At 38.2% G+C, this 22,053-nt stretch overlaps 1 protein-coding gene across 1 annotated transcript; it reads right to left on the bottom strand.

Moving 5' to 3' along the window:
* Positions 1–1,509: 1,509 nt before the first annotated feature.
* LOC131428843 (mucin-2-like) lies at positions 1,510–22,016 on the bottom strand. Its single transcript, XM_058592900.1, has 5 exons — positions 21,881–22,016; positions 16,777–17,505; positions 13,520–14,248; positions 10,263–10,991; positions 1,510–1,637 (listed from the first exon to the last, which is right to left on the bottom strand). Exons 1-5 carry the CDS (start codon positions 22,014–22,016, stop codon positions 1,510–1,512), a joined length of 2,451 nt encoding a protein of 816 aa, XP_058448883.1.
* Positions 22,017–22,053: the final 37 nt, after the last annotated feature.

The raw sequence follows: 22,053 nt of genomic DNA, 5'->3' as shown, positions 1-22,053 counted from the left end.
ATGAGGAAAGCTCGTCACGTTTGCTTGCCCTTTTCGCACCAGGACGACGGTTTTGAGGTGACTACAGGCACATATTAGTTCCGATGTTCTACTGGCCGAGTGTAATAGAGTAATACAAAATTGTTCATTTTTTCTACTGCGTTAGACCTAGCTGGATATCTTGCTGAGGTTCTTCCACCAACATCATTAATAAAGGGGTGGGAAAACCTCAAATGCTCAGGTGATGCTCTCCTTCGCCTTCGGATGTCGTGGCTAGCAGTCAACCAGCAGTAGCAGAGAACTGAATTTTAAGTTGAATTCAACAACTAATCTCAGAACCTAAATTCTGGTCCACCTGAAATCTAAGCTTGGAACTCTTTACTATGTTTTGGAACTGAGTTTACTGAAATTCCTAAGTTAGGGATTCGAATCCATCTGATTTAGGATTTTATCATCAGAATTCAGGATATGAATTTCAGATCTGGATTCTGAAACTAAATACTAGGTCTGAATTCCGAACCTTCATTTTAAAACTGAATTCAAAATCAGAGTTTAATTTCTGGATTAAGTTCCAGAATTTATTTCATCAAATCAGTTTCAGCATTCATTTCCAGAATTCAGAACTTACATGCTGGAACTAAATTGTGGCAATGACTTCTTGGAACTTGGAATTCAAGTTTAGGATTTAGTTGTACAACGCAATTCGGAAAATTCTTAAAATAAATTCAGTTCCTTACTTCTAGAACTAAATTTATGATCTGATTTTTTTATCTAGATTCAGAAAATTTTAAGCTGAATTCGAAGCGTGCCCCAGATTTCTAATTTAATGTGCTAATGTTTCCAACGAATTTTGAGAAGTTTGCCTCTACTGAGTATCCAAATCTACAAAACTCTATTTGTTCCGTGTTAAATAAAATTGTATGGTAGAATATGTTTGCCGTCAATTAGTCGTACTGTAGTATAGATGCATCGTTACAATTTTGGAAGCGAAGTAATGAAAAAAAAATGCAAAATTCACACAATCTAATACGAATGATTATCTTTATTCGGAAATGAAAGAGAAACATGCCAGTTTTATTCGTATCCACGTCCTCCAGTTATGTATGTGACATTACCCACCCGTCTTATTTTTATCTCACTTTTAGGGGGATTAATCACATAAACAAAATTTGCCAAAAGATGGCGTCTATCATTCTGAGCAACTTTGCTGAAGATACTGAACTTCAAAAATCTCGTTCATATGAGTTATCAATTCAGAGTGTGAAATTGCGCTTTTGAACCACTGTGCAGTGGTCTGGATCCACAATTTAGGGTGACAATAAAAATTGACTTCACTTTAGAGCTGCGATGTCTTCAGGATCAATAATCAGTTTCGATTAGAGATGGGCAAAACAGTTCACTTCAAAGAACCGTTCAGTGATGCAGAGTTCTATTGAAAGAACTAGTTCTTCAGAGCCGTTCGTTTGTCCCTTTTAATTGTTGATTTGTTTTAGTTATTGGCAGACACGTATATTTGAAAAAAAAAACCGTTCAGTCACTGTAGCACTTCTGCTCTGCAGTGACAGCTTGAAAAACAGGCCAAAACTTGACAGGACCATTGTAAGGTTTAATGTAGTGATGGGCAAAACCGTTCATTTGGAAAGAACCTTTGTATGTTTCTGCAAAGTCGACACGAAATAGCACGAAATAGGTTTAGAGACCAAAAAAAAACAAAGAAAAAGGTCACAAGAATGAGATTTCGTGATGTCGCACTTTTATTAGAAAAATACCGTTCTTCAACAAAGAACTATTGATCACACATTTGAACCGTTCGCGAATGGAATGCCCATCTCTAGTTTGTGCAAAGAGAAAACGAGAGCTTAGTTTTGTTAAGTTGAACGAGTAAAAAAAGGTCCTATGAATTTATTTATTTATTTATTTATTTATTTATTTATGGAGCAAGGGAAAAGCCCGATGGAGATGAAATTTGGTAATCTCTCTCTCAGCAGGCATAAAACCTTCTCATTATTTGTATCAACAGATTACAATGATCCAACAGATACATTTGGACTTATTACTAACAATTGCAACTAACAATTAAAACTAAATCTATAACCCTATAACTAATTGATGACGCTAAGCCTTACATGGCAGTAATAGTACTCTTGCTTAAAAAGTGAGTGAGAAGAAAAGAGTGGGAATATATACAAGGGTTGGTGGAGAAGGTGGTAGACGAGCGTGGGCTAGCAACTGTGTTAAAATCGGCATGAAGATCTAATTAGTGACCAAAAAGATGGTGGAAGGCAGAGAAAACGACGGGTTTAGAATCGGCATGTAGATCTAATTAGTGATCGAAGAAAGCATGGTGGAAGACAGAGGGAAAGAATAAATGACGACCGGGTTAATTTCGGCGGGCGAATCTAGTTAGTTTCCAATGGAGAATGATGGAGAGGAGTGGGGTTGAACGAAAATACAATAATGTATGTATGCATGTATGTGGGGCAGGGAAAAGCCCACTGGAGTTGAGCATTTTTTAACCCTGCCTCCAGTAGGCATAAAACCTCCTCATCTTTGTACCAATCTTTGATTCTAAAACTAACATGATAAGTGACTAAGAAACAACCGTTTGATTACATTTCGAGATACATGAAAATCGAAGACATTATATAAGTTAACGAATAAACGACACATACTAGTAAACGGTTCATTTAATCCATAGTTTGTTCTGGCGGAAGGTAATCTTAAAAAAGGGTGATAACGCAGACTGCGACGATGAATGTCGAAATTAATTTATTGTAAGAGTTCGGGACAATCGATACGTGATTGTAACAAATCGGCTATAAAAACTGCTTTTGAGGCATTCCTACGAACAGATAATAGATCCAAGCCTATAAGTTTACAGCGATCTTCGTAACTAGGTAGATTTGCAGGGTCGTTCCATGGTAGATTGCGTAGAGCAAACCGAACAAATTTTCGCTGGATAGCTTCGACGCGCTCATCGTCGATTTGATAGTAGGGTGACCAAATAATAGCGCCATATTCAAGCGTCGAATGGACTAGTGCACAATATAATGCCTTAAGGCAGTGTACATTGACAAAGTTTTTGGTTACGCGAAAAATAAATCCTAGAAGCTTTGAAGCCTTGGAAATTATATAATCAATGTGATTTTCGAAGTTTAACTAGGCATCAAGAATAATTACTAAGTCCTTTACAAATGATTCGCGTTTCAGCACTTTTCCCGTAATGTTGTATTCGTATCTTATAAACGAGTGTTTGCGAGAAAAGGAAATAACAGAGCATTTAGAGGCGTTTAATGCCATTCTGTTTATTTGACACCAATTGGCGAATGAATCAAGCTGTGATTGTAGAAATATTGTGTCTTCTTGAGATTTAACCTGGTGATTTAAGCTTGAAATCGTCAGCAAAGGACAGCTTACAGCATTTCAGCAAAAAATAAAGATCATTAAGGTATAGTAAAAATATAAATGGTCCCAAATGACTGCCCTGGGGTACTCCAGAGCTAACGGCGAAGGGTGTCGTCGAGCAGTTTCCAATTTTTACAGACATTTTGCGGCCAGTTAAATATGAATGGAGCCAGTTCAGTAAGGATCCATTGAAACCAAGCCTATCGAGCTTAGCTACTGTTATTTGATGATTTATCTTGTCGAAAGCTGCGGAGAAATCAGTATAGATTGCATCAACTTGGAGACGTGCTTCAAGAGAACGGATGATAAAAGATGTGTAGGAGAGTAAATTCGTTGAAGTTGAACGATTGGGCATAAAACCATGCTGAGTTTCGGAGATGTAGTTACTGCAATTGTGAGTGATAAAATCCAGGACGATAATTTCGAGTAACTTGGAAACTGCGCATAATGCCGCAATCCCACGATAATTGGAAGCGTCAGACTTATTTCCTTTCTTGAATACTGGAAAGATATATGAACTCTTCCAAATATCAGGAAACGTTCCTGAGGTGAGTGATGAGTTGAATAGCAGTGAGAGTGGGACTAAAAGGCTACTCGAACACTTTTTTAGCACTATTGAAGGAATACCATCTGGTCCAGCGTTCGAAGATGACTTCAGCTTGACGCACGCTAACTCGATCATAGAAGTCGATATGATAGGGTGAGGGCCGATAGGAGAGCGGTGCGGAACATTGTTGATGGCTTCAGAGATTTGATGATTAGATAGAGTTTCGTCGGAAAAAACACTGCTGAAGTGTTTCCGGAAGAGATTGCATATATCATGTTGCGTTGATGATTGGACATCTCCTAGAAACATGTGAGTTGGTAGCCCTGACTCTTTTCTCTGTTCGTTTACGTGATTCCAGAAGCTTTTCGGGTTGGTTTTTAAATTGTTTTGAACGCGAAGCAAGTGATTATTGTATAATATTTTGTTCAGTCGTTTGTAGCGGTTATTGAGGTGCAGATAATAAGATCGCAGCTGGTATGAGCGACGATTTGTAAACTTTTTCAATGCCGATCGCTTAGCTCGTTTATAGCGTTTCAAAGTTTTGTTTGACCATGTAGGGTGCACCGGTGCGTGTAATGCTTTCTTGGGTACGAATTGTTCAATAGAATAGGATAATATATGAGACCATAACATGGCAACGGAATTGCAATCACTTTTAGAAAATAATCTCTCCCAGTTCAACGAGAGTAAGAACTGGTTTATAGCATCATGATTCCCATTTTTGGAATCGTAATAAGTGGAATCTGCAACTACTTCGAAGGCAGTGGGGGTATATTCAGGTATCGTAATCAAGAGTGGAGGATGATGCCGACATAACTTAACTAACGGAGCGGGTGCGGTTGTTATAGAACAAGTAGTAGATGTTTCGTGACTGACGAAACAAAGGTCAAGAAGTCGATTATTGCTGTTATAGATATCATTTAACTGAACTAAGCCTGCGGTATTATAGTCATCTATGAGTTTTGAACTAGCGAGAGTTCTAGTAGAACCGGCATCCGGAAACAGATATTTGCACGGGCTGCGAGTCCATTTAATTCCAGGAAGATTGAAATCACCTAGTACAATAATTCTGTCATTCAATTTCATTTGATCTGTTATCAATGAGAGTGAATTCAAGTGCTGTTCAATCAAGTTCAAGTCATTATTACGATCGGGCGGAAAGTACACAACACATAAATATAGTGTAAAATGTGTAAGCGTGTGAGCAATCTAAATTTGTTCAACATTGGCACAATGATCAAGGGGCAGCAATCGAGATTTTATTCTAGAGCGAACAGCAATCAGAATACCACCGCCACTCTTCTTGTTGCTGTTTTGGTTATTACGCTCTTGCCGATACACTGAGTATGAGCTGTCGAAAATCTGTTTTGAGTGTGAGCTATTGTTCAGCCAGGTTTCAGTAAATGCATAGATATCGTAAGCGGCATCAGAACAAGCGAGATAATAATCATTGAGAGTACGATTCATTCCACCAATATTTTGATAATAAATGTTCAAACCAGTGTGGAATGAATTTCTTTTGTTGCATTTTTTTTTTATTTTATTTATTTTTTTTTTTAAATAACTATTTATTGGAATATGAGTTAAAATTAAATTATTAATATTTAAATTGGGTGTTCAGCCTGATTTAATTTTCCATTTTGACAGATAATCACTGAAAATATTTAAACTTCTTTGTAGGCGACTGCAGATCACTCTTAGATTTCTACCTGTGGCTAACAGACTTGTGTCGTCACAGAATAGCGATTTCTGACAACCAACGGGTAGATTTGGAAGATCAGAAGTGAAAATATTATACAAGATTGGAGCTACGCTCGAACCCTGCGGAACACCGGCTCGTACGGGTAGCAATTCAGATTTACAATTCTGATAGCTAACCTGAAGAGTACGATCAGTTAAATAATTTTGAATCATTTTGATCAAATAAATAGGAAACTGGAAATCAGACATTTTTGCTATTAAACCTTTGTGTCAAACACTGTCGAATGCTTTTTCTATGTCTAGAAGAGCAACTCCAGTGGATAACCCAGAAGATTTATTTGATTTTATCATGTTCGTTACTCTGACAAGTTGATGAGTAGTTGAATGTTCATGACGAAATCCAAACTGCTCTGGTAAAAAAATTGAATTCTCATTTATATGAGTCATCATTCTTAACAAGATAATTTTTTCAAAAAGTTTACTGATAGAAGAAAGTAAGCTAATTGGGCGATAACTTGATTTTTCTGCTGGGTTTTTATCAGGTTTTAGGATAGGAATTACTTTAGCGTTTTTCCATCTTTTTGGGAAGTAAGCTAATGAAAAACACTTGTTGAAAATTTTAACCAGGAGTCTCAAGGCAACATCGGGAAGATTTTTAATAAGAATATTAAAAATTCCATCATTACCAGGAGCCTTCATGTTTTTGAGTTTCCTAATAATTGATTTAATTTCATCAAAATTCGTCTCAATAATGTCATCGTGTGATAACACTTGGGTTGAAATATGATCATACTTCAGTGAGACTTCATTTTCAATAGGACTCACAACGTTTAAATTAAAATTGTGGACACTCTCGAACTGCTGAGCTAGCTTTTGAGCTTTTTCACCATTTGTAAGAAGTATTTGATTTCCTTCCTTGAGAGCAGGAATTGGTTTCTGAGGTTTCTTAAGAACCTTAGAAAGTTTCCAGAAAGGTTTAGAATATGGTTTAATTTGTTCAACTTCTTTAGCGAAATTTTCATTTCGCAAAAGAGTAAATCTATGTTTAATTTCTTTTTGTAAATCCTTAACTATGTTTTTCATAGCAGGATCACGAGAACGTTGATATTGTCGTCGACGAACATTCTTCAACCGAATGAGCAGTTGAAGATTGTCATCGATGATAGGAGAATTTAATTTAGTTTGAGCTTTGGGAACTGAAAGATTTCTAGCTTCGATAATAAAGGGTGATTTTTTAAGAGCTTGAGAACTTTTTTAAACAATAAAACGCATAAAATTTGCAAAATCTCATCGGTTCTTTATTTTAAACGTTAGATTGGTACATGACATTTACTTTTTGAAGATAATTTCATTTAAATGTTGACCGCGGCTGCGTCTTAGGTGGTCCATTCGGAAAGTCCAATTTTGGGCAACTTTTTCGAGCATTTCGGCCGGAATAGCCCGAATTTCTTCGGAAATGTTGTCTTCCAAAGCTGGAATAGTTACTGGCTTATTTCTGTAGACTTTAGACTTGACGTAGCCCCACAAAAAATAGTCTAAAGGCGTCAAATCGCATGATCTTGGTGGCCAACTTACCGGTCCATTTCTTGAGATGAATTGTTCTCCGAAGTTTTCCCTCAAAATGGCCATAGAATCGCGAGCTGTGTGGCATGTAGCGCCATCTTGTTGAAACCACATGTCAACCAAGTTCAGTTCTTCCATTTTTGGCAACAAAAAGTTTGTTAGCATCGAACGATAGCTATCGCCATTCACTGTAACGTTGCGTCCAACAGCATCTTTGAAAAAATACGGTCCAATGATTCCACCAGCGTACAAACCACACCAAACAGTGCATTTTTCGGGATGCATGGGCAGTTCTTGAACGGCTTCTGGTTGCTCTTCACTCCAAATGCGGCAATTTTGCTTATTTACGTAGCCATTCAACCAGAAATGAGCCTCATCGCTGAACAAAATTTGTCGATAAAAAAGCGGATTTTCCGAATGGACCACCTAAGACGCAGCCGCGGTCAACATTTAAATGAAATTATCTTCAAAAAGTAAATGTCATGTACCAATCTAACGTTTAAAATAAAGAACCGATGAGATTTTGCAAATTTTATGCGTTTTATTGTTTAAAAAAGTTCTCAAGCTCTTAAAAAATCACCCTTTATAATGATTCAAATTATCAATTGCTGTGTCGATGTCCGCAGAATTTTCTAAAATAGTTTCATGATCCACATGATTTTCAATGTGAGATCTGTAATCCAACCAATTAGCTCTATGATAGTTGAAAATAGAACTAATTGGATTAATTAAAGCTTCGTTGGAAAGTCTGAATGTTACAGGAAGATGATCTGAGTCAAAATCAGCATGAGTAATCGGTTCACTACAAATGTGACTTTGATCTGTTAGAACCAGATCAATTGTAGACGGGTTTTTCACGGAAGAAAAACAAGTAGGATTACTGGGATGAAGAACTGTAAAGTAACCAGCTGAGAGTTGATTATGAAGTATTTTACCATTACTGTTATTTTGCCTACAATTCCACTGGACATGCTTAGCATTTAAGTCCCCTATTACGAAAAATTTCGATCGATATCTTGTAAGTTTTTGCAAATCGCCTTTAAAGAAATTTAATTGTTCGCCGGTGCATTGGAATGGCAAATATGCTCCAGCGATGAAATAAATTCCATGAATGGTTTCAACTTCGATTCCCAAGCTTTCAATAACTTTAGTATTGAAAGAAGGTAAAATTCGATGTTTAATTTGCCGTTGGACAAAAATGGCAACTCCACCACCAATTCCAGTAAACCTGTCAAATCGATGAACCACATAATGTGGATTACTTTTCAATTTTACATTTGGTTTAAGAAAAGTTTCTGTCACAATGGCAATATAAATTTTGTGAACTTTGAGAAAATTATAAAATTCATCTTCACTCGATTTCAAAGATCGAGCATTCCAATTTAAAATATTCAAATAATTATTTAACATCACTGTTAAATTTTAAATTCATTATAATATTATTTGCAAATTTCCATCCGATTTGAAATGCTTCAAAAAGTGATGAAGTCGAATTCATTTGGATGATCATTTGAAAAAGTTGATCTTGTAGGTAGATCATTTTATTTTCAGTTATATCGCCTAAATCGACTTCATTTAAAGAAGCGAATGGCATTGAAGGAATATTTGTAGGTAGACTGCCATTAGAAGAAGATGATTTGGCCGGTCTACCTATTAATAAATTGTTTTCGTTAGAAGAAGAACTGCAAGGCGGTCCTGTGTTTTGATTATTTACATTAGAAGAAATAGGAGATAGATTTCTACCTAATATACCAGCATAACTGACATTAGAAGAAGATGATGACGAGCTCGATCTACCTGTCAATAAATTGTTTTCGTTAGAAGACGAATTGGCAGGTGCCTTAGAAGAATTTTCTGGTATGTTCTGTAAATTTAAGGTCGTTGATTTGACTTGTTGTCTAAGCGAACGAGCGTTTAAAATTTTTTCCCTGACAGGACATTTCAAATAATTGGATTTATGATTTCCATTGCAATTTGAACATGAAAATTTATCAGTGGTTTCATTCATTGGACAAACGTCTTTCGAATGCGATTTACCACAATTCAAACACCGTATATCCATATGACAATTTTTGGTTCCATGACCGAAGCCTTGGCAACGACGACATTGCGTTAAGTTTGCAATACGATTATGCCGTTTATAATGTTCCCAATGAATTTTAATGTGGGAAATGAAACGTACTTTTTCTAAAGTTTTCAAATTGTTTACATCACTTCGATTGAAGTGTATTAGGTAAAGTTCATGGGAAATTCCAGAGCGTGGTTTAGAAGTACCATTCGCTCTTTTTTTCATAAGTATTACTTGGGAAGGGGCAAAACCAAGCAATTCTTTTAGTTCATTTTTAATTTCATCAATACTTTGATCATTTGATAATCCTTTTAAGACAGCCTTGAAGGGTCTGTCTGATTTTATATCATATGAATAAAATTTATGAAGTTTTTCGGACAAATATCGAATAAGACGTTCGTAATCTTCCAATCCATCCACCAAGACTCGACATTCTCCTCTTCGTCCGATTTGAAATGAGACTTTTACTTCCGGGAGAAAAGTAGAAAGCTCAGTACGGAATGCTTTGAAGTCGGAATTCTTTTGTTGCATGATAAGGCATTTGTTCGGGCAAGAACCTCGTTGGCGTGCGGGCAGACGTTTGTCGAAAACGGCGTGATACAGGTAGATACGTTCGAGAAGAATGATTTTGAGCGCTGCTGCTGTACGAGTTTTGTAGTCGTTGAGACAGGGAACGGGATGAATGCGGTCGGTGTGGAGACATTAGACGTGTGTTTGTCTGAGTACTCTGTTCGGGGTTGCGTTCTAAAAAAGAGGTAATTGTCACACCACTAGGCCAAAACGTCGGAGCCGTGATTTCATGTTCGAAAGTTTCTGGAACACTTAGTTTAAAAGAGATGAATGATACTGGTCTATCCTGATATTGGCTAACAAGTTTGAAGCACAGAATTTGGCTACGGTCACAATTAGTTTGATACTGTACATAATTTATAATATTGTCTTCAGACTCGCTTGGTAGAAACTTTGTTAAATAATACCAATTTCTATTGCTGTTCGTACTCATGATCGGACGTGTGGGAAGGGCGACCTGAAGGGCAGTTATCTGCCGATTAGCTAGTGATGAGGTATTCCTAGTGGGTAACGGAGGAGGAGCTAAATTATTGTTTATCTGATTGTTGCTATTTGGAGTCAATTTAAACTGAATAGGTCCTACGTATGGAATGTTGGATAAAACAGATACTTTTGGTTGTTTAGAAATTTTCATTGGTACCTGTGCCGTGTTAGCTGGAGTAACGTTCAAATTTGATTGCGCCGGAATGATGTGTTGCAGAATAGGAGTCGTTTGGTTGTTTCGTGCGGTATATCCGATGTCATTTGATCCATTGTCACCGTGAATAGGAATGAAGGGTCTGCTAGCGGTTGAAGTGCAAGCATTTCCAAACGAGGCGGTGGTGTTCGTAGTACCAGCTGGTTGGATGTAATTCGTAGTAGTTACAATAATAGCAGTGGTAGTGGGTTGATGTTGATTCGCAGTGATTACAGGTGTCATAGTGGCGGTCGGAGGTGGCAAAAAATTTGGTCTATTTGAGCGGGTTGTTGGGAGTACTGGTGGCAGTGTTGAAGAAGTCAGCGGTGGGCATGGAGCGGTACTGGTATTGCAGATATTGGTGGTTGCAGTAAGTGGTGGGGATGGAGGAACAGTGCCGATGTCTATGGTGCTAGTGGCGATATCTATTGGCATAAGTTCATCAGCAGCAATAGTAGTTGGAATATCGGTCTCGATAGTTTCTGAAACAAGCGGAACTATAATGTTTGAAATAGAATCATTAAATACTGGAACGTCGACTTTCTGGATCTTGTCAGGTTGTGCAAGGGAGGATCGGCCTGTGCTGCTTGTGCGAGGTCGCTTGTTTTTGTCGTCGAGTATCGATTCAAATAGGTTGGTCAGATTAAGTTGTAGATCTCAAGACGTTCAAGAAACGGAGCGCTATCGTTGATAGAACGTTCGGAACCAACTTGATCACGCAGCGCAAAACGGTGATTGTCACAGGGTCTTGCATAAGAATTAGAATACATGCGACAAAAAACTTGCATAGTATCCGTTAGGGTACTAATCAACTTCAGGGCAGAAGTAGTACGTTGAAGTATCAGCTGCATAGTTTCATCTGCATTCCTCATTGACGATTCCCGGCATTGTGAACATAACCAATAAACTCCAGGAGAATCACGAATGGTTTTTACGAGTGAGTTGTTTACATCGACGCACTTCACGTGAAAACTTTTGCAACAGTAACGGCAAACTATTTTGGCTCCTCGCGAACCAGAAGAACCAAAACAAATACTAGCATCACATTTGCTTCTAGTCATTTTAATGAGCGGCAATCAAATGTCAAATGCGTGAGTGATTTGAGAGTAGACGTGAGTGTTGATAGCTACGATATGAGTGGCAAGGGTAGCTTCTTGAGTTTGCAAAACGACGAAAAATGTTCGAATAACAGTTTAATAGACGTTCCACAGAACAGATGCTATTTATCCACGACGTAGATAGCACTTTCACTAGCTCGCCGCAATAGAAAAACTGAGGTCTAGGCGAATATTTCACACTGTTACGGTTGATATTCCAGAGCGGAAAAATTAGCACTTGAATTGACTTGGTATACACTGAACCAAAAAAAAGTGGACCGGAGTTTCGGTTTTGGGATGAAGCTTTATTCGAAAAAATAAACTTAGAAACTACCGTTCTCGAAAAAGGTTAAGCGAGCAAAACAAAAAAAAGGTCCCACGACTTTGAACTGTTGAACTACCGTTTTCGAAAAAAGAACTATTGCTCATTCATTCTTTCACAAGAACTAGTTCTTTTGAACCGTTCGCGAAATAATTGCCCATCTCTAGTTTCGATGGAGCAGTGTTTGGATATGCACGGCATTAGAGTCACTATTGTTATAAGGGTGATGCAAAAATTATTTTCCGAACGTGTTGAGATAGAGATTTACTTTTTTCGGCAAAATTGAAGAATTACTCATATCAAATAGGTTTGCTGAAGATGCCGTTGTGGTATCTCTAGCGGTTTTGATAGTTAAGCTATTTCAATTAAGCAATTTCGGGTGTTGCTACGAAATTCAATCTTTTTGCTCTAACATTTTATTTCTTTTCTGCTCGTGTTTGGTATCTTTGAACATGTAGAGCTATTTAAAACATTTTTTTTCGTGACTGATGCATTCAGATAACGCTTTTTGAACGGAAGTATTTGGTAAAACTTGTTCGAAAATAGGTCATTTTGAAACTGCTATAATTAAAGTTGAGGCAAACGATTTTTTTAAAGCTAATTTTAGAAAGGTAAAACTTTCAGTTACTAATAAGTCATCGTCAAGTGCGTTCAAGAACTATTTATAATGTTCCCAATGAATTTTAATGTGGGAAATGAAACGTACTTTTTCTAAAGTTTTCAAATTGTTTACATCACTTCGATTGAAGTGTATTAGGTAAAGTTCATGGGAAATTCCAGAGCGTGGTTTAGAAGTACCATTCGCTCTTTTTTTCATAAGTATTACTTGGGAAGGGGCAAAACCAAGCAATTCTTTTAGTTCATTTTTAATTTCATCAATACTTTGATCATTTGATAATCCTTTTAAGACAGCCTTGAAGGGTCTGTCTGATTTTATATCATATGAATAAAATTTATGAAGTTTTTCGGACAAATATCGAATAAGACGTTCGTAATCTTCCAATCCATCCACCAAGACTCGACATTCTCCTCTTCGTCCGATTTGAAATGAGACTTTTACTTCCGGGAGAAAAGTAGAAAGCTCAGTACGGAATGCTTTGAAGTCGGAATTCTTTTGTTGCATGATAAGGCATTTGTTCGGGCAAGAACCTCGTTGGCGTGCGGGCAGACGTTTGTCGAAAACGGCGTGATACAGGTAGATACGTTCGAGAAGAATGATTTTGAGCGCTGCTGCTGTACGAGTTTTGTAGTCGTTGAGACAGGGAACGGGATGAATGCGGTCGGTGTGGAGACATTAGACGTGTGTTTGTCTGAGTACTCTGTTCGGGGTTGCGTTCTAAAAAAGAGGTAATTGTCACACCACTAGGCCAAAACGTCGGAGCCGTGATTTCATGTTCGAAAGTTTCTGGAACACTTAGTTTAAAAGAGATGAATGATACTGGTCTATCCTGATATTGGCTAACAAGTTTGAAGCACAGAATTTGGCTACGGTCACAATTAGTTTGATACTGTACATAATTTATAATATTGTCTTCAGACTCGCTTGGTAGAAACTTTGTTAAATAATACCAATTTCTATTGCTGTTCGTACTCATGATCGGACGTGTGGGAAGGGCGACCTGAAGGGCAGTTATCTGCCGATTAGCTAGTGATGAGGTATTCCTAGTGGGTAACGGAGGAGGAGCTAAATTATTGTTTATCTGATTGTTGCTATTTGGAGTCAATTTAAACTGAATAGGTCCTACGTATGGAATGTTGGATAAAACAGATACTTTTGGTTGTTTAGAAATTTTCATTGGTACCTGTGCCGTGTTAGCTGGAGTAACGTTCAAATTTGATTGCGCCGGAATGATGTGTTGCAGAATAGGAGTCGTTTGGTTGTTTCGTGCGGTATATCCGATGTCATTTGATCCATTGTCACCGTGAATAGGAATGAAGGGTCTGCTAGCGGTTGAAGTGCAAGCATTTCCAAACGAGGCGGTGGTGTTCGTAGTACCAGCTGGTTGGATGTAATTCGTAGTAGTTACAATAATAGCAGTGGTAGTGGATTGATGTTGATTCGCAGTGATTACAGGTGTCATAGTGGCGGTCGGAGGTGGCAAAAAATTTGGTCTATTTGAGCGGGTTGTTGGGAGTACTGGTAGCAGTGTTGAAGAAGTCAGCGGTGGGCATGGAGCGGTACTGGTATTGCAGATATTGGTGGTTGCAGTAAGTGGTGGGGATGGAGGAACAGTGCCGATGTCTATGGTGCTAGTGGCGATATCTATTGGCATAAGTTCATCAGCAGCAATAGTAGTTGGAATATCGGTCTCGATAGTTTCTGAAACAAGCGGAACTATAATGTTTGAAATAGAATCATTAAATACTGGAACGTCGACTTTCTGGATCTTGTCAGGTTGTGCAAGGGAGGATCGGCCTGTGCTGCTTGTGCGAGGTCGCTTGTTTTTGTCGTCGAGTATCGATTCAAATAGGTTGGTCAGATTAAGTTGTAGATCTCAAGACGTTCAAGAAACGGAGCGCTATCGTTGATAGAACGTTCGGAACCAACTTGATCACGCAGCGCAAAACGGTGATTGTCACAGGGTCTTGCATAAGAATTAGAATACATGCGACAAAAAACTTGCATAGTATCCGTTAGGGTACTAATCAACTTCAGGGCAGAAGTAGTACGTTGAAGTATCAGCTGCATAGTTTCATCTGCATTCCTCATTGACGATTCCCGGCATTGTGAACATAACCAATAAACTCCAGGAGAATCACGAATGGTTTTTACGAGTGAGTTGTTTACATCGACGCACTTCACGTGAAAACTTTTGCAACAGTAACGGCAAACTATTTTGGCTCCTCGCGAACCAGAAGAACCAAAACAAATACTAGCATCACATTTGCTTCTAGTCATTTTAATGAGCGGCAATCAAATGTCAAATGCGTGAGTGATTTGAGAGTAGACGTGAGTGTTGATAGCTACGATATGAGTGGCAAGGGTAGCTTCTTGAGTTTGCAAAACGACGAAAAATGTTCGAATAACAGTTTAATAGACGTTCCACAGAACAGATGCTATTTATCCACGACGTAGATAGCACTTTCACTAGCTCGCCGCAATAGAAAAACTGAGGTCTAGGCGAATATTTCACACTGTTACGGTTGATATTCCAGAGCGGAAAAATTAGCACTTGAATTGACTTGGTATACACTGAACCAAAAAAAAGTGGACCGGAGTTTCGGTTTTGGGATGAAGCTTTATTCGAAAAAATAAACTTAGAAACTACCGTTCTCGAAAAAGGTTAAGCGAGCAAAACAAAAAAAAGGTCCCACGACTTTGAACTGTTGAACTACCGTTTTCGAAAAAAGAACTATTGCTCATTCATTCTTTCACAAGAACTAGTTCTTTTGAACCGTTCGCGAAATAATTGCCCATCTCTAGTTTCGATGGAGCAGTGTTTGGATATGCACGGCATTAGAGTCACTATTGTTATAAGGGTGATGCAAAAATTATTTTCCGAACGTGTTGAGATAGAGATTTACTTTTTTCGGCAAAATTGAAGAATTACTCATATCAAATAGGTTTGCTGAAGATGCCGTTGTGGTATCTCTAGCGGTTTTGATAGTTAAGCTATTTCAATTAAGCAATTTCGGGTGTTGCTACGAAATTCAATCTTTTTGCTCTAACATTTTATTTCTTTTCTGCTCGTGTTTGGTATCTTTGAACATGTAGAGCTATTTAAAACATTTTTTTTCGTGACTGATGCATTCAGATAACGCTTTTTGAACGGAAGTATTTGGTAAAACTTGTTCGAAAATAGGTCATTTTGAAACTGCTATAATTAAAGTTGAGGCAAACGATTTTTTTAAAGCTAATTTTAGAAAGGTAAAACTTTCAGTTACTAATAAGTCATCGTCAAGTGCGTTCAAGAACTATTTATAATGTTCCCAATGAATTTTAATGTGGGAAATGAAACGTACTTTTTCTAAAGTTTTCAAATTGTTTACATCACTTCGATTGAAGTGTATTAGGTAAAGTTCATGGGAAATTCCAGAGCGTGGTTTAGAAGTACCATTCGCTCTTTTTTTCATAAGTATTACTTGGGAAGGGGCAAAACCAAGCAATTCTTTTAGTTCATTTTTAATTTCATCAATACTTTGATCATTTGATAATCCTTTTAAGACAGCCTTGAAGGGTCTGTCTGATTTTATATCATATGAATAAAATTTATGAAGTTTTTCGGACAAATATCGAATAAGACGTTCGTAATCTTCCAATCCATCCACCAAGACTCGACATTCTCCTCTTCGTCCGATTTGAAATGAGACTTTTACTTCCGGGAGAAAAGTAGAAAGCTCAGTACGGAATGCTTTGAAGTCGGAATTCTTTTGTTGCATGATAAGGCATTTGTTCGGGCAAGAACCTCGTTGGCGTGCGGGCAGACGTTTGTCGAAAACGGCGTGATACAGGTAGATACGTTCGAGAAGAATGATTTTGAGCGCTGCTGCTGTACGAGTTTTGTAGTCGTTGAGACAGGGAACGGGATGAATGCGGTCGGTGTGGAGACATTAGACGTGTGTTTGTCTGAGTACTCTGTTCGGGGTTGCGTTCTAAAAAAGAGGTAATTGTCACACCACTAGGCCAAAACGTCGGAGCCGTGATTTCATGTTCGAAAGTTTCTGGAACACTTAGTTTAAAAGAGATGAATGATACTGGTCTATCCTGATATTGGCTAACAAGTTTGAAGCACAGAATTTGGCTACGGTCACAATTAGTTTGATACTGTACATAATTTATAATATTGTCTTCAGACTCGCTTGGTAGAAACTTTGTTAAATAATACCAATTTCTATTGCTGTTCGTACTCATGATCGGACGTGTGGGAAGGGCGACCTGAAGGGCAGTTATCTGCCGATTAGCTAGTGATGAGGTATTCCTAGTGGGTAACGGAGGAGGAGCTAAATTATTGTTTATCTGATTGTTGCTATTTGGAGTCAATTTAAACTGAATAGGTCCTACGTATGGAATGTTGGATAAAACAGATACTTTTGGTTGTTTAGAAATTTTCATTGGTACCTGTGCCGTGTTAGCTGGAGTAACGTTCAAATTTGATTGCGCCGGAATGATGTGTTGCAGAATAGGAGTCGTTTGGTTGTTTCGTGCGGTATATCCGATGTCATTTGATCCATTGTCACCGTGAATAGGAATGAAGGGTCTGCTAGCGGTTGAAGTGCAAGCATTTCCAAACGAGGCGGTGGTGTTCGTAGTACCAGCTGGTTGGATGTAATTCGTAGTAGTTACAATAATAGCAGTGGTAGTGGATTGATGTTGATTCGCAGTGATTACAGGTGTCATAGTGGCGGTCGGAGGTGGCAAAAAATTTGGTCTATTTGAGCGGGTTGTTGGGAGTACTGGTGGCAGTGTTGAAGAAGTCAGCGGTGGGCATGGAGCGGTACTGGTATTGCAGATATTGGTGGTTGCAGTAAGTGGTGGGGATGGAGGAACAGTGCCGATGTCTATGGTGCTAGTGGCGATATCTATTGGCATAAGTTCATCAGCAGCAATAGTAGTTGGAATATCGGTCTCGATAGTTTCTGAAACAAGCGGAACTATAATGTTTGAAATAGAATCATTAAATACTGGAACGTCGACTTTCTGGATCTTGTCAGGTTGTGCAAGGGAGGATCGGCCTGTGCTGCTTGTGCGAGGTCGCTTGTTTTTGTCGTCGAGTATCGATTCAAATAGGTTGGTCAGATTAAGTTGTAGATCTCAAGACGTTCAAGAAACGGAGCGCTATCGTTGATAGAACGTTCGGAACCAACTTGATCACGCAGCGCAAAACGGTGATTGTCACAGGGTCTTGCATAAGAATTAGAATACATGCGACAAAAAACTTGCATAGTATCCGTTAGGGTACTAATCAACTTCAGGGCAGAAGTAGTACGTTGAAGTATCAGCTGCATAGTTTCATCTGCATTCCTCATTGACGATTCCCGGCATTGTGAACATAACCAATAAACTCCAGGAGAATCACGAATGGTTTTTACGAGTGAGTTGTTTACATCGACGCACTTCACGTGAAAACTTTTGCAACAGTAACGGCAAACTATTTTGGCTCCTCGCGAACCAGAAGAACCAAAACAAATACTAGCATCACATTTGCTTCTAGTCATTTTAATGAGCGGCAATCAAATGTCAAATGCGTGAGTGATTTGAGAGTAGACGTGAGTGTTGATAGCTACGATATGAGTGGCAAGGGTAGCTTCTTGAGTTTGCAAAACGACGAAAAATGTTCGAATAACAGTTTAATAGACGTTCCACAGAACAGATGCTATTTATCCACGACGTAGATAGCACTTTCACTAGCTCGCCGCAATAGAAAAACTGAGGTCTAGGCGAATATTTCACACTGTTACGGTTGATATTCCAGAGCGAAAAAATTAGCACTTGAATTGACTTGGTATACACTGAACCAAAAAAAAGTGGACCGGAGTTTCGGTTTTGGGAGGAAGCTTTATTCGAAAAAATAACCGTTCTCGAAAAAGGTTAAGCGAGCAAAACAAAAAAAAGGTCCCACGACTTTGAACTGTTGAACTACCGTTTTCGAAAAAAGAACTATTGCTCATTCATTCTTTCACAAGAACTAGTTCTTTTGAACCGTTCGCGAAATAATTGCCCATCTCTAGTTTCGATGGAGCAGTGTTTGGATATGCACGGCATTAGAGTCACTATTGTTATAAGGTTGATGCAAAAATTATTTTCCGAACGTGTTGAGATAGAGATTTACTTTTTTCGGCAAAATTGAAGAATTACTCATATCAAATAGGTTTGCTGAAGATGCCGTTGTGGTATCTCTAGCGGTTTTGATAGTTAAGCTATTTCAATTAAGCAATTTCGGGTGTTGCTACGAAATTCAATCTTTTTGCTCTAACATTTTATTTCTTTTCTGCTCGTGTTTGGTATCTTTGAACATGTAGAGCTATTTAAAACATTTTTTTTCGTGACTGATGCATTCAGATAACGCTTTTTGAACGGAAGTATTTGGTAAAACTTGTTCGAAAATAGGTCATTTTGAAACTGCTATAATTAAAGTTAAGGCAAACGATTTTTTTAAAGCTAATTTTAGAAAGGTAAAACTTTCAGTTACTAATAAGTCATCGTCAAGTGCGTTCAAGAACTATTTATAATGATATTCATTGAAAAATTTTGTTTGCGAACTTCCGCTTTCGTTCGTTAATGGTGGTGGTGTCCCTTGTCGTTTTTTAACAAATTGCGATTCGTCAGCAATGCTATTATTTTAATTTACCAGTTTATATAATATTGCAAACCTCAAATGTGTTGTAATTTGAGCACCGAGATGTTAGGGTATCTGAGGAACTTATGAAATAGTTTATATATCTTGGACAGAGATTTCCAGTGGAATCAAAAGTCAGTTTTAGTTCGAAACAAGAAGAAAAATTTATTTGAAACGAAGCTAACTATAAAGAGTTTTCTATACGAATGAAAAAATGTATCTGTCCTCTTTTACTGCTTTCTCTGTGTACAGTGTTGCCACTCTTTAAAAATGTCTTACAGGGTGGCACTGTAGTTGCATACTTAACAATCCTCGTTAACGTATAGTGCCACTATTTTATGATAGTCCCATCATTCTGGAAAGTCTCTTTTGCTTTGTTGTACCAAGGGGTTTCGTAAGTACATCGTCCATCCATTCTTTTCGAATGTTACTTGAAACCCCAAATTTCAATTTTACTTACAGACAACAGATTTGTAGCGAGTGATGGTACATGATATACATTATCCAGCGAAACATTTATCCGGGAGCCTTTTCCGTTCACAGATATTATTTTACTGCTTCCTACGCCTGTTTATGTGATGCATTGACCGTCAGCTAACGAGATACTGGTCTGTTTCGATCTATCCAGTTTCTCAAACATAGACTCATCGTTGATCATGTGAGAAGTAGCTCCAGAATCGAAGTACCATAGTCCGACCTCTTAAGCTTTTCCAACGAATAAACACAGATCTACTTCATCTTTAGTTTCAGAAGCTACATTTGCTTTTTCCGAAGACGCTTTTTCGTTCCTATCAGCAATTAATTTCCGGCAGTCTCGACGAAAATGGCCACAATAATGACACTGCTTCTCTTTCTTCTTATCGTGTTTCTTTTCACCTTTACAACAATGATTTTCACCTAATTTTCTTGATTCTTGATCTTGATTCTCGCTCCACTTGATATCATTGCTTTTTCTTCGGCGACACAATCATATGTCCGACGTCGACTTTCATCCAACAATTTTCCCTTCACGAAATCAACCATGAGATCCTTATCTGGTCGACTTTCCAACGCTACGATCAAACTATCGTATGATTTTGGAAGGCTTGACAACATCAAGGCAACAAAAGATGGATCTTTCATTTCCTCAACAAGTGCTATTAATCTAAGCCGCAAAGATGTGAGTTCCTTTAGGTGTCCCATGCTACCTCCTGACCTGACTGAGATGACCGCTCGTGATACCCTTCAAGAGCGTCCCACATTTCCTTCGACGTTGTGGTTTGCATAACGTGAATTAACTGGCTGTCCTCCAGTGCCAGGTCAATCAGAGCTCTCGCCTTCTCGTCGTTTGCGAGCCACACAGCATTAGCCACTTCAGGTTTCGGCTCCGACACAATACTAAGTACTTTAAAAGTTCAAACAGTAAAGGTTTCAATGCCACCAACACTTGAGAGAAATATTCTGAAATCTATCGTTCAGCACCGTACCAAAGATAAACTCAAGATTTCGAAGTTCCATATGAATCAAAGAAAAAGACTTATTCAGTAATCGTGAACTCGAGAACTCAGTAATAGTAGGGTAACAGAGGTATTTTGGCCCACTTTAAGATTGATTTTATTGTGGCCCACTTTGTAAAAATATCCCCCAAATGTTATAATATTTTTGAAAACCCCTTCCGCAATAGGTAATTTAATGTGATTAGCTTCAAATTGATGCAACATAGGTTACTTAACATCGATAAAATCCGATGAAATTGATAAAGTTTGTTAGGTGGGCCAAAATATATGAAGTGGCCAAAATACCTCTGTTACCCTATACTTTTATTAGCCCCTTGTTAAAAAGTACGAGTGTGTAATGTCAGAGACATAACTGGATGTTGTGAATACAAATAAAACTGACACTCTTTTGTATACTTCCGAATATCAATTAGTTGATCGATTGTGTAAATTATGTAAGCTTTCTCCTTTTTCACTACTAAAATTTGAAACGATGGCTCTTATTACCGGTGTCACTACACGGTGAAAACCAAGTGAAGTGACTGTGACCCTTATTATGGGTATCACTTCACGGTGGAAATCAAGTGAAGTAAATGTAGGTCCTTATTACGGAAGTCGCTTCAGAGACAAAAGTAATTACTTGGATGAACTTGATGTCATTATTCCTTGTCTCGGGTTGGTGGTTCAATGCATAGGACGCTGGTCTTACAAGCCAGTTGTCGTATGTTCGAACCCCGATCTGGAAGGATTCTTAGCGTCAGTAAGATCCATAGTACTAGCCATGCAATGGTTCTGTACGCTATATGAATCGGCTGCGAAGTCTGTTGAAACAGAAAGGCCAAATTCCACAAAAGGAATGTAATGCCAAGACTTTGTTTTTGATGTCATTATGAACATCACGCCACCAACATTTTATTGAAAAAATTAATTTTTTCCACCACAGTGACCACTTCACTATGCGTGATACTGGTAATCGGTAAAATCAAGTGACGTGACTTGTAAGTGAAGTGAATGTGAAAGTGGAAGTGAGAACGGTAATAAGGGCCGATAAACCTTAACTAAAGTACAGATTAGTTACATTAAACATTCTGACAAATAATTAAATACTACGAAATAACAGTACATTTCTTTATAATAAAATAATGGTATTCTTAAAAGAACATTCTATAAATTCATTCCGTCATCTATTTCCAAGCTAACCTGTCGTCCGTGGGCGCGACACTGATATGTGTTCCGTTGGAGTCTTCTGCTTCTTCCGCTTGCGGTAGCAATGTTTGTATTTTGCTTGTAGATACCTCGATCGCGCCATAATCAACACGTTGACAATGATAGCCATATTCGAAATGAATGGCTTCTGAGTCGGTGTTATGCAT

The sequence above is a fragment of the Malaya genurostris genome, chromosome 2 (genome assembly GCF_030247185.1).
Source record: "Malaya genurostris strain Urasoe2022 chromosome 2, Malgen_1.1, whole genome shotgun sequence".
Lineage (NCBI taxonomy): Eukaryota > Metazoa > Arthropoda > Insecta > Diptera > Culicidae > Malaya > Malaya genurostris.
This window is presented reverse-complemented; position numbering and strand designations above follow the sequence as displayed.

Coding starts and splice junctions, on each gene's coding strand:
- LOC131428843 (XM_058592900.1), bottom strand. CDS start 22,016: ATGGCTATCATTGTCAACGTGTTGATTATGGCGCGATCGAGGTATCTA. Junction 17,506..21,880: donor GTCGCGCCCACGGACGACAG/GTTAGCTTGGAA, acceptor CGCTTGTTTCAG/AAACTATCGAGACCGATATT. Junction 14,249..16,776: donor TCCCACACGTCCGATCATGA/GTACGAACAGCA, acceptor CGCTTGTTTCAG/AAACTATCGAGACCGATATT.